At 47.1% G+C, this 13,453-nt stretch overlaps 1 protein-coding gene across 2 annotated transcripts in view; it reads left to right on the top strand.

Moving 5' to 3' along the window:
- Nucleotides 1-5,735: 5,735 nt before the first annotated feature.
- The window catches only part of GRID2IP (Grid2 interacting protein), a 61,269-nt gene continuing 53,551 nt past the window's right edge, over nucleotides 5,736-13,453 (top strand). Inside the window, exon 1 of one of the 2 annotated variants that reach the window (XM_081840624.1) lies at nucleotides 5,736-6,728. In XM_081840624.1, coding sequence (XP_081696750.1) covers nucleotides 6,084-6,728 — 645 coding nt within the window. In that variant the 5' untranslated portion in view covers nucleotides 5,736-6,083. The remainder of the gene's footprint in view (nucleotides 6,729-13,453) is intronic. The other variant, XM_081840623.1, reaches the window with a different exon arrangement.

Here is a 13,453-nt window from a genome sequence, read left to right as displayed (position 1 = left end):
ACCGTTCCAATCTCAACTATCCTGACACCTGCTGGAAGAGCACCTCTGCCAGGAATGGAACATCCAATACACACTTGTCTTGCCTTGCATATCAATTTAACTCTCAGAAGATGGAGGAAGGAGTAAGACCAAGCTGCCATACATCTGGAATTTCTTGGACATACCATGGATTCGTTCGTCAAAAATAGTGTCAGGGCAGAATTTTTGAAAAGTGGCAAAAATGTCTGGGAAAATCTGGACATATGGCAGCCCATATTGGAAGTGCTGATTTTTTGGATCTGCAACCCTGGACACAGAGTCATTCATAAGCCCTTGTTGGGTTTTGTTAGTCAACTGGCTGTGGGGGTCACCTAACAGTAGCTTTCTCCGGCCCATGTTTTACCATCTTGTAAACAAAAGTATAAGAGGAGACTTTTTATAACATAACCTTATTGAGCTTACCTTTGTTGAAAGAATACCAACTCTAACAAATGTGTCTCTGAGATTGCCTGTAGCTTCTTCTTAGCTTGAAAGATTCAAGCCAATCCTGAATTTGTAGCAGCAGCATGCACACATCATCTCTGGGTTCATCATCCACCCCATATATGCTCTGTTAAGGAAAATTCTGGGTTGAGAGACTACTGAACAGCCCAGCTCCCCGTGGATCCATGTGGTCAGTAAAAGAAGGAAATTCCAGCCAAGCAATTTGGAGCAAAACAGCAGTCAGTAGACTTAGATCCTTTACTGTTGCGCAACAGGTTCAACAGCAGCGAGTGAACCCAGAGCATGGGGCGACATTGACTTTTAAAACTTTCCCACCATATCCCAGAATACAGTTCGCACAGCATCATCAATATATCATTGCTACATCACTAACATGTCACAAAAGGGGAAGGTTACACAAGATTAGCATAGGCAAACATGTCTTACAGGTAAGTACCCACCACCCAAAAGTACAACAGAACTTCCTTTGCATGTCTGGAGCCTGAGGCAAGTCTGGTGATGAGATTTGGCTTCCCTTGGAGAACAATGAGCCCAGCAATGGTCACTTCTGGGCATTTCCTGGGGTAGGAGGTGTGTATACATGTCTTCAATCTTGGGGAGGTGGCAGGGGAAAGAGTCCTTTTTCCAAGGGCAAAAGGCGTTGGAATGGAGGAACTTTGCAAAGGGGTTGATTTTAAATGATTTATAAAGCTAGGTATCTTCCCTGAGCTGTCAAGTCAAAAGGATACATTCAGGCATAATATTTGTAACATTTAACAACTTTAAAGATGTGCTCCCCCCTGTAATTTCCCTAACAGCTCTAAGCTGCTTAAATCTTTTGAGAGCTGGGAAATTCCCTAGTTGCCTCTGTAGCTGCAGAGAAGCTGCCTCTCTCCCAGACGTTTGCACTCCTTCGCTCCCCGCCAAGGTCAGCCTGCTAATGACTGTCCTATTAGGTTACCGTGCCTGGATAGAGTTTGCCATAGAAACTCAGGCGCTTGCCCCACAGGTCTGAAATTGATCCAGAAGTGCTGAAACTGCCGGGATGGTTTAGCTGGGTAACAGGTCTTCATTCTGTGCTACTGGTGCAGGCTAGGCCCTGCGCAAGAGAGGTAAGCTTTGCTTGACATGCATTCATGTGGAGGAAGGGAAAGGGGGTCAGGGGGAATCAACACAGAAGACTTCTTAAATTGTTGTCAAAGGAGCTCTTGCAAAAGGAAGCAAATGTTTTTGACTAACAACAGCTTTTTAAAAATAACAAACCCACCACAGACTGCAAGCTGCTTCTTTGCAGTTGTGTCAGGGTGGAGGATGAGGGGGAGGCTATTAGAATAGCCCTGGAAATTAGCACAACACATTTCTGAGGCATTAGCAGGATGCAGCAATTAGTGACTGAAGCTTTGACACCCAGGGAGAAGTGGAGCAGGCAGGCCTCTCTCTCTCTCTCTCTCTCTCTCTCTCTCTCTCTCTCTCTCTCTCTCTCTCTTCTCTCCTCCCCCCCCCCCAGCAGTGCAGAACTGGCACTGTCCACAGGTGCCACCACATACCCATTCCTTATTTGTGAGAACTTCCCCTTTTAGTGTGGCAGCACCTACACTTTGGAACTCCCTGCCAATTGATATCAGGCAGGTGACTTCACTGTACCCTTGCTAAAAAAATATTTTTGTGTATTCCTTGATCTGGCACTGCCACAGCTAGGCCCAGGTGGTCTCAGTCCCCACAGTTGATTAGTCAGCCCCAGCTGTTTTTAGACTGGCATAGCCTGGTCACAGTGACTCATGTTCTTGTAAGCTCCCTATTGGACCTCTATAATGTGCACCATATGGGACTGCTAAAATGGAATCCTTGTGGTGTGGCATTGTTAGGTGCTTTAAAAATCTGGAGCCTAGAAACAAATTTACATATGCCAATTAATAGTTGTAGATGCAATTTTTAGGATTTCAGTGCCACAGAAGGCAAGCCTATTAGTGCCCCCCTCCAACTCTCCCTTGACAGATTCTCCAGTTAACTTGCACCCCAAATCAGTTCCTCTTCAATTTACACACATATTAATTCTCCAGCAAAGCCTGCCCCAAATCACTTCATTTCCCCTCCATTTAGCCACTTTCATTGCCCTCCAATTTTTCTCTAGATAAAGTTCAGTTACACGAATTTCTTTCTTCAAATTAATATTCAACCCAGTAACCCAGATCATTGCCCCTTCCTGCCCAATTCAGTTCCCCAGAAACACACCACCCATTTAGAAGCACACAGAGCACTTAGGAAAAGATTCATGTCCTCTTATTCCAAGTCCATCAAACTCAATATTGCCTACTACACAATGACTGACAACTGCTCTCTAGGGTTTCAGGCAAGGGGCATTCCAAGTCCTGTCTCTCAACCCTGGAGCTTCTACATGTAAATCAGGTGCTGTGGTTTCAGTCCTCATGGTTTTGAATAAAGGGCTGCTAGCCTTAGCTAGATGGGCTGATGCTATGGCACAGTTCAAGGCAGCTTCCGGTGTTCCTCTTTGTGATGGCATCTCCCCACCTCCTTCTGAAGCAAACTGTTGCTGTCCTCCTGTCTCAACCCACGTGAGCCTTGTCTGCTGTTGCATTAGCGTCGACTTCAATTTGCTCACACAACACCCAGACTGGGCCTCTAATCCAGTTTAGCTCTTGACCAGTTCTAATTCCCCTCAGAGGCCTCAGAGACAAGAAGACATGGCCATTGTCTGGCTCTGACTTAGTCGATCCATCTACCTACTTGGTTGTAATATTCTCCCCCCCCCCCCCCCAAAAGCAGGCAAGTGGGGAGACAATGGAGGGAAGGAGTAGGGCTCAGCCGTGCTGGAGCTCAGTCCCATCTTCCTAGCTTGACGGAATGGGAAGGTAAAAGCTCCAACCCAGGTTGGGTGAACTTCTCGGGTGACTTCAGTCACATTCTCAAGAACGTGGCCTGGTCAGCACTGTGGGCTTGGGAGACTCTTGTACCCAAGTCCTCCATTTTCCGTGGCAAGTGAAGCTTTGGGGTAGGGGAAGCAGCTTCCCAAGCTGAAGAGAACCACAAAACTCCAGACCCCGCGGAGAAATGACGGCGGCCTTCTTCGCAAGACCTCAGCCAGATCCTAATGGCCTGCAATTTCTGTAAGTCTTTACTTAAGACCTGGGAGTGGAGGAACGAGGTGGCTTCTTCAGGCAGCTGTCGCCAGGGTGGGGGGCAGCAGTGGTCAACCCCTCTGAGCTCCTCAGCCATTTTTCCTCTGTGTGTGGCCTGTCCTGAGCTTCACACCCCCTGACACAGCTGCCCTGCTGGAGAATGCTGCCCCATCGTCAGGGCCAAAGTAAGGGCCAGTCAGGTGAGTGTACAGGAGGCTGCCTTAGACCGTAGGGCATGTATTTCCAGAAAGGATATACAGGGACAGTGTTTGAGTCTGGTCCCTCCTGCAGAACCTGGACCCTGTGTCTGTGTCTCTACTGTGCATTTCCATCATCTGTGAGTAGCCGCTTTAGTTGAGGGGGCTGTGTCTGTCGGCAAGATCAGGCCCACCCAGGCTGCACCTGTTCTGGAATTGTTTTTAGATGTTTTGTTTAATGCGTTGTGTGTTTGCCTCCCTTGGGGAGGAAAGGTGGGATATATATATATGTTTAATAACAGTGAAAGGGAATATTGTTGTCCAGAATGGGATGTACATAGGAAGCTGCCTTACTCTGAGACGAGTGATCCATCTAGTTTAGTACTGACTGCACTGACTGGCAGTAGCTTGCCAGGGTTTGAAGCAGGGGTTTCTCTCCCAACTGTACCTGGAGATGCCATTGAGGATTAAGCCTGGGACCTTCTGCATGCAAAGCAGGTGTTCTACTCCTGAGTCACAGCTCTTCTTAAAAAAATAATAATAATAAGATCCCTGGTCCATCTAGCTCAGTACTGCCTACACTGACTGGCAGTGGCTCTCCAGGGTTTCAGGCAGGGGTCTCTCCCAGCCCTGTCAGATCCTCCAAGTGTGCCTATTTTCCAGGGACCTCCCTGATTTAGAGAAGCCTGGTTTCTGATTTTATCCCAGAATGTCCCACTTTTCCTTAGGATGCCTCTGTTTTCATTGGAGAAATGTTGGAGGGTATGGCGTTATCTGACCCCTGAGTCATCTGAAGGCAATTCTGTATAGGGAATTTTTTAAAAAAATGTTTAATGTTCTATTATCTTTTTATATATGTTGGAAGCTGCCCAGAGTGGCTGGGGCAACCAAGTAAAATGTGTGGAGTATAAATAGTAAAATTATGGAATGGGACATCCTTATTTCCATCAGATAAATGTTGGAGGATATGCTCTACCTGGAGCTGCCACCAGGGATTGGACCTGGGACCTTTGGCCTCCAAAGCAGATGCTCTGTCAAGGAGCTACAGTCCCTCCCATAGGTGCCAGAGGCTGTCTCAACTGAGGTCTGATCCCATTTAGGATAAATAAGGAACAGACAGCCAGGCAACTGAACATCTAATTGTAAGTTGGGAGTTGAATGGCAATGAGGTCCAATGGCAAACTTACTTCATATCTCTGACAAAGTAGGCTCGAGGCCACAAAAGCTTAGGCCAAAATAAATTAAATCGCTAGTCTTTCAGAAGCCATAGAACTTCTTTTTTTGAATGCTGTTGGAAGAAACTATCATGTTGTCCTCTCGGGAAAGTTTTCAAAGGAGTGGTTGAGCACACAAATGTTGATATTTGTGTTGGAAATTGTGCATATGGTTGGAAAGAACCTGATTAAGACCACATTCACACCTTACATCTGAGATAATGCCTCTTTAAACAGTCATGGCTCCCCACCCAAAGAATTCTGGGAGCTGTAGCTTGTCAAGGGTGCTGAGAGTTGTTAAAGGTAAAGGGGACCCCTGACCATTAGGTCCAGTCGTGACCGACTCTGGTGTTGCAGTACTCATCTCGCTTTATTGGCCAAGGGAGCAGGCGTACAGCTTCCGGGTCATGTGGCCAGCATGACTAAGCCACTTCTGGCAAACCAGAGCAGTGCATGGAAACGCCGTTTACCTTCCCGCCGTAGCGGTACCTATTTATCTACTTGCATTGGCATGCTTTCGAACTGCTAGGTTGGCAGGAGCTGGGACTGAGCAACTGGAGCTCACCCCATTGCGGGGATTCAAACCGCCGACCTTCCGATCGACAAGCCCTAGGGTCTGTGGTTTAAGCCACAGTGCCACCTGTGTCTCGGCTGAGAGTTGTTAGGAGGCCCCTATTCCCTTCACAGGGCCACAATTACCAGAGTTTCCTAGGAAGAGGGATTGACTGTTAAACCACTCTGGGAGTGGAAACTGGGCCGGGGGGGGGGTTAAGGGGTCTCCTAACATTCCTAACAGCACCTTTACCTGATTAGCAACCTGGGAGCTGTTGTTTGTTAAGTGTGCTAATTTTTAGGGGGCTCTTATTCCACTCCTGGGACTGCAGTTCCCAGATGGGTTTATACATTAACCCTTCTTCACAGGGAACTCTGTGAGGGAAAAATGGGTCTTCTAATAACTCTCCCCTGCCAGATTCATTTATTTTTTTAGGGGAATCCATGACTGTTTAAAGTGCTGTCCTAGTGCTTTAGATGTCTGGTGGGAACATGGCCTGAATCAAGGAACTGTTCTTTCCATGAGGGAACCAGATTCAGCAGCTGACCTTTCCACGCTCTCCTTTTCCCCAGTCACCGCCATGCCAACTACCAACGATGGGTGGCCTGAGGAATTTGGGTTCAAGATCAGCGGGAATGGCCCTTGCTACATCTTGGCTGTGGAAGAAGGCAGCAGCGCCCAGCTGGCCGGCCTCCAGCTGGGAGACCAGATCCTGGAGATTGAAGGCCAGCACGTCTCCTCCATGAACGCTGAGGCGCTGGTTGCTCTGGCGAGGCAGTGCGAGAACGTGCCCCCCAGCATTGGGGTGGTCTCGCGCATCCAGCAGGTGGAACTCAAGCCGGGCCAAGAGGGGCGCTTTGGCTTCACTCTGGCATGCGAGGGAGGATGCCCCTTGCAAGTGGGGAGCGTGGATCCTGCCTCGCCAGCCTCCGAATCCGGGGTCAAAGCTGGAGACTACATCCTGGAGATCAACGGGACCCCAGTTAAGCTCTACGAAGAGGCGGCTGTCATGATCCAGGCGTGCCAGGGAAAGGGCCTCAGGTTGGGGCTCCTGCGCCTCGGGCGGCAGCAGAGGTGGGCCAGTAGCAGCGTGAGGGAGTTTGTCCAAAGCGCTGACGCCATCCATCAAGAGCGGAGGCAGAAGGCGCAAGAGTTCAGTAAGAAGGTAAGGCTGTCTCTGAAATGGGAGCCTTCGGCAGAATTTGGACTACAACTCCCATCAGCCCCAGCCAGCACAGGACTGAAAGGAATTGTGGTCCAGACCATCTAGAGCAGTCGTTCCCAAAGTACCGCCCTCCTGGGGGGCAGTGGGATTGCCTGTTCGGTTGCTAAGAGGCAAGCGGGTGGCAAGGGGGTGTTGGAGGTGCAAAGGATTATCAGGCTTTGAAAAGCTGCGATTACTGGATCAACTTTATCCATTTTGCTGAATTAATTCAACTAAATGGCTCTAACTGGATTGTCAATAAATGTACAATTAATTGTTACTGCCTTAATTTTTATTCTGTTATTATATTCTTTAGAGGGTTGTACAAACTGCTATTTTGAATATTGTTTTTTATAGGGTGGGGTAGGGAGTACTGGGGGGGAATTTATGGAACCAAGGAGGTAGTGGTCTCAATTTTTATTTTTTTATTTTTGGGAAACCACTGATCTAGCGAGTACAGGTAGGGGAGAAGTCTTGCTCAGTTCTCATTTAAAGGCACATGAGATCTGCGCATTCTGAAACAATATGAGATCCGAAAAACAGCTATCTGTCAACATTTGGCACTTTTCTGAATTTTCACATTTTTCTGAATTTTGTGATGCAGCTCTCCAACCAAACAATGTTTACATAGATTCATATATTAGGCTCTGCTTATGTTCTTTCTTTCAAAAGTGAAATGGTATAAAGTATGTATGTGGAGATCTTTTTATTTTATTTGCTGCATTTGTGTTCCAAATGTGAGGTAGGTTAGGCAGAGATATAGTGACTGTGGCCTAAGATGAGCCAGTGAGCTTCCTGGTTGAGTGGGATTTGAACCATGGTTCCCCAGAGTCTTACACTCTAGCAGGGTCAGCAGGAAATGGATGGCAAAGAAATATTATTCCTCTTTGGAGAATTGCTCTTATTTGTTGTGTTTTAATTGCTGCTGTCCATCACTATGGTGTTTTGTAATGCTTAGCTGTTTATATTTCAAATACTGTGGTACCTCAGGTTAAGTACTTAATTCGTTCCAGAGGTCCGTTCTTAACCTGAAACTGTTCATAACCTGAAGCACCACTTTAGCTAATGGGATCTTAAATGTATGCAGAATGAGGGGCAGAGACCCGATGAGCTGTAATTCTGAAATTTCACACTGCAGTCTCCCTTTGAAATTCCTTTGTCAGAAAATCTTTTAGATCAATGCAGCTGAGTGTCTTGGGAGATACAGCTTTTAGATCAGCCGTGGAGTATCATGGGAGATGGAGACGTTCCCTCACTAGCTTTTGAAAGTTGCCCTTTCTAATGTCAGATTTGTGCCTGTTAATTCTTCCACATGGAGACTGTTTGTCCTACGTAGAAGCCAGAAGGACATTGGTGGCAGATAATGGCATATAACATGTTGGAAGATGAACAAATATATATGAACCCAGCTGAAGATGCTCTTAGGATATGGAATGATGTTGTCATGTCCTTTTGTGATGTCACAGACCGTCTGTAGCTAACGGCAACAGTTCACCCTCCCCAGGCCTGACATTGTGGGGGCACCTCACCAGCAACTCACTTATTAAAAAATATTCCTTTCATGTATGCTAACACCAGGGAGGGGTACATCATATAACTCAGAAAGAATAGACATTACACTTGAATGTATTTTGAAAAACACTTATTTGGAACTATAAGTTGGCATGCTTTCTAAAGGGATGGGAATGTCTTGAGAAAGCCTTGTTGGCTTCAGCCAGCCCATGGCCTCCTTCCATGCTTTCATGCACAGTCTTGGGAAAAACTCACCAGCATCAGACGACCCTGGGGCAGGAGAAACGGATGGTGGTGGGAAATGCCTACCATCTGACAGCATCATCCAGGCACCTCCACTGGCTTCAGCCTGAAAACTTAATCTCTAACTTCAGCCTGCCCACTGCCAAAAGTTCCTTCTATTCATGAATATCCACCAGTCACCTTTCACACATCCCTTTTACACACGATGTGCCTCAACCACATTCAAAACCTCCCATTCACAAACACAAACACACGGCCAGCCGACATCCACGAAGAACGCCATTTGCTCATCTTTCACTCTTCATTCACCCTTGCTTCCAAATGAGAACCCCACTGGCTTCCACCCACCAAACATCTGCCAACTTCCACTAGGTCCATCACCACACATCAGCCAACTTCAGATCATGGATATCAGCCAATCCCTCTTAGGAAGCAAACTTGCCTTGCTATCGTTCCATAGCCTCCTGCAGCATCCTTCATAGCATCCGCCACTCACCTGCCAATTATTTCTCTTCCAAGTGGAAGAAGACTGGGCAATGCTGAATATCACAACTGCTGCCCGCTGTGTTCTGCTGGAGAACAGGAAAAAGCCCCACCTTTATATCCACTCAGCAGACATGTGCCTTTGTGACATCACAGTCAGTCCTCAGCCAATGGCCACAGAGTGGGGTGCATCATCAGAACCTCTTCAAGCCTCACAGTTGTGGGTACACCCCAGCAGTGATTCATTTTTGTGTGTGTTTGTTTATGGTTAAAAATACCGTGTTTTTCACTCTTATGGAGACGCACCTAGTTTTTAGAGGAGGAAAGGGGGAAAGCCCCATTTTTTTTGGGGGGGGATCAGCTCACAGTTGTGCAGCTTCTTTTGCAAAGGGGAAAAGCCCCCTTTTTGGAGGATCAGCTCAAAGTTGTTGAGCTTACTTTGCAATGGGAAAGAATCCTGTTTTTATGGGGTTCAACTCGCAGTTCTGCAGCTTCTTTAGGAAAGGGAGACATTTCTACAGTTTCCAGACAGATAATCTAATCAGCCAGTCACATGTCCCTGGGGAAACAAACAGCCTCCATCTGCAGAACATTCAACAATGGAGGCCTGGGCAAGGGGGCGGGGCCAGAAAGGGAGCCAATGATTGGGCACACATTCACTCCATAAGACGCACAGACATTTCCCCTTACTTTTTAGGAGGAAAAAGGTGTGTCTTATGGAGCGAAAAATACGGTATTTATTACAGGCCACCCTTCATGGGTACAGTTACTGAACTGGGGAAGATTGTTCAGTCTGAGGACCAGCCTCCCTCACAGGCCATAGGCAACATTTCAGGGGCTGCATGCCAGCAGTGGGCAGGGGCAAAAATTAGATGCAGCCAGATGCAAGGATGGGTGGAGCAGCAGATGTGGCTCTTTTCTTTGCACAGGAGTCTCCACTCCAGCTGTGCAAAAGTCAAAAGTTTACACACTCTCCTGCCTCTCCAATTCAGGAAAGCAAGAGGCATCATGCAGTTCATGGACACATTCCAGCCGGGCAAGAACACCTGAGGAGCATGTGGAGCAAGGCCAGCAAGGGGTGTGTCCTGGGGAGAGCCCTAGGGGCCAGAAAGTATTCTGAAGGGCCACATTTGGCCTGAAGATTGGAAGGCCTCCATCTGATCACAAACTAATGATTTTTCAGTGGGTCTGCTCTGAGTAACAGAAGAGCCATCTAGTGACTGATCAATTAAAACCCTGTTTCTCCAATTTATATTCCTCCCCCCATTGGTAAAGGATGCCTCTGAGCATGAGCAAAGTGCTGTCTTCATTGGGGTAAGCACACAAAAAACCCCCGCCCTGCTCAGAGAACAGAATCTAATAATACAAAAAGAGATTGTGAAGAGCTCAAAAAGGACCTCTCCAAACTTACTGTAATGAGTGGTCAAGTGGCAAAGGCAATCCAATATAAACAAGTGTAAAGTGATGCATGCTGGGGCAAAAAAAAATCTTAATTTCATGCTCATGGGGTCTGAACTGGTGTTGACTGGCCAGGAACAAGACCTTTGTGGATAGTTTGATGAAGATGTCAACCTTTTGTGCAGCAGCTGTGAGAAAGGCAAATTCCATGCAAGGAATCACTAGGAAAGAAATTGGAAATAAAACTGCCAATACAGTGGTACCTCCGGTTACATACACTTCAGGTTACATACGCTTCAGGTTACAGACTCTGCTAACCCAGAAATAGTGCTTCAGGTTAAGAACTTTGCTTCAGGATAAGAACAGAAATTGTGCTGCGGCGGCGCTTCAGCAGCAGGAGGCCCCATTAGCTAAAGTGGTGCTTCAGGTTAAGAACAGTTTCAGGTTAAGAACAGACCTCTGGAACGAATTAAGTACTTAACCTGAGGTACCACTGTATCATAATGCTGTTATACAAATCTATGGTGCAACTGCATTTGAAATACTGTGTATAGTTTCTTGTCACTTCATCTCAAAACGGATATTGTTCAGAGAAGTGGAATCAAAATGACTCCCCTATGAAGAAAGCTTGCAGCATTTGGGACTTTATAGTTGGGGGGGGATCTTTGCTAGCTTCCCACTGGCCCATCTGGTTGGCTCCTGTGAGAACAGGATGCAAGACTAGATGGGCCACTGGCCTGATCTAACTGGCTTTTCTTATGCTCTTATGTGTTGTCAAAGTGAATATGGGGTCAGGATTCGCCTCGGGATTCTGCTGCAAAATCTGGTCCTGTGTTTGTCTCTGATGTATATCCTGTTGTTTGTGCTATGGATTTGAGGGCTATGACTGTGAGCAAGACTGTGACTGCAGCCCAATGCCTATGGGAAAGTTTCATTGTCAAGAATGGGCAGTAGATTAAGAATATAGGTAACTGCCTCATATTGGGTCAGACCATTGGCCCATGTAGCCTAGTATTGTCTACACTGACTGGCAGCAGCACTCCAGGGTTTCACACTGCTCTACCACTGAGCTCCCTTCTCTGTCTTCCAAAGAATCCTGCTTTCCCCATCATGAGAGATGGAAAGGGATGCAAGGCAGCTTCCTTGAAGAGACCCCTTTCTTGCTGTCCCTGCTCCAGATGTAGTAACCTTGAAATGTCTGGTGCCTCATTAGGACTTCCATCCTGGTCACATGATGGTGCCTTGAAACTGCTGGGTACCTTGTGGTTTCTGGATGTAGGTTACAAAAAGCCTGTGATAATTGGCTTTGGAGAGCATCAAAGTGGGACGAGCACCAGGGGGGATGTGAACAGCTCCCTCTCTTCTGCTTACACATCTCACTCCAGCTCCCATAACCATGCCGGCATTGCGGATGGATTGTTGCAGGGGTGGAGAAACCTATCCTGTTCTGCTGTGTCCCAGGGGAATGCAGGGGAAATGGGTGAATAGGACCAGAGACTAGGGCAAGGCAGATCAGGACCTTGGACAGTTCCGGTGAGTCAAGAGCATAAGGAGCTGGGAGAGCTCCTAGTGAGTCAGGGAAGATGTTGTCTCAGCAAAGGATTGGAGTCATCTGATGCCTTCAAAAGGCTATAAAGCCTTGACCTTCTAGTGATTTTGCCCCCTCCCCCGGAGTACTGTTTGCAATATGTCAGTGTTATGTAGCTTATTCTGCAGTTGCATATGGTTGTAGAGCAGGGAGGCTGCAGGAGAATCAGACTCTGAGTATGATGGGAGAGCCACCACACCAGGGATAGGCAAACTCGGCCCTCCAGATGTTTTGGGACTACAATCCCCATCATCCCTAACCACTGGTCCTGTTAGCTAGGGATCATGGGAGTTGTAGTCCCAAAACACCTGGAGGGTCGAGTTTGCCTATGCCTGCACCACATCCTCAGGCCAGGGCAGTGTAGCAGGCAGTGCTGAGGGTTACTCCTCAAGTGGGGTGACATGCATTATTTGAACCAGAGTCCTCCTCAAATTAACACTGGGACCTTGAGGACGGGGTCATGACACAACCTACCACTCTTTTGAAAGCATGCACAAAATGTCTGTAGTAGGTGCGAATGAGGGGTGTACAGCTGTATTTGTACATCACCCTGAAATGCAGCTTAACATGTTAAGAATGAGCCACTGCATGTACTGCGTGTGCTTCCATATTACCCCATCCTTCTGATGAGGGTGAGAGGAGGAGTTCAGAAGCTTTAGCTTTGACTTTCCACCAGCCACAGTTTAGTGTGTTGCTCAAACCCTAAACTGTGGTTCATGTTAAGTATGGTTCGTTCATATGGCTTGTTTGTGCTTCATATCAATCAGGCTTCTTTAAACAAACCATACTTTCTTTTGCAAATGTCTGCAGGAAATGGAGTGAAGCAGACTTCAGACTAGAGATATTAGAAACCAAGACGGATAGATTTGTCCGTTCCTGAACCTGGCTCATTCTTGTCAACCATAGCTTAGTGTGATGTCCAAACTGGGACAGTGTTTGAAGTACCCACACAGAGTGTTTGGGGGCAGTTGGGCTCTGCTCAGGCCAGAGTGCACTGGTGATGAGAGGTGTTTTCCTTCCCTCTGTTCCTCCTGCGCTTCAAGACCCACCCAGATGTGGGCAGGCTTTGGCGCAAAGGACAGAGTGCCAGAGGGGCTGGTGCTCCCTGGCTTCACCTCTGCCCATCTTGCAGAAAAGGGAGAAGGGGAGTCGGAGCTCCCACCCTGCTGTGGATCAGAGCTGGGTGGTCAGATGTAGTTTGCTGATACTTGGTTGCATTTTAACTCTAACTTTGGTAAAGTGCCCTGGCAACTGGTTGTGTGAGGAGGAGGTGCATCTCTCAATTTCAGTTTCTCTTTGTTTCTCATTTTTTCAATCTTGTGTTCAGTTTTCCACATTTCCACACCACATATGCATATAATCCTTCTGAAAATTCATCAGTATTTAGTGCTGTTTTCTCCTAATATACGCATCTGGACATGCAGCATTGCCCAATATGATGCATTTTTCTGTTATTTTCATT

This window comes from Podarcis erhardii, assembly GCF_964252035.2.
Source record: "Podarcis erhardii genome assembly, chromosome: 14".
Classification (NCBI taxonomy): domain Eukaryota; kingdom Metazoa; phylum Chordata; class Lepidosauria; order Squamata; family Lacertidae; genus Podarcis; species Podarcis erhardii.
The sequence above is the reverse complement of the archived record's forward strand: the minus strand, read 5'-3'. Positions and strand labels throughout refer to the sequence as shown.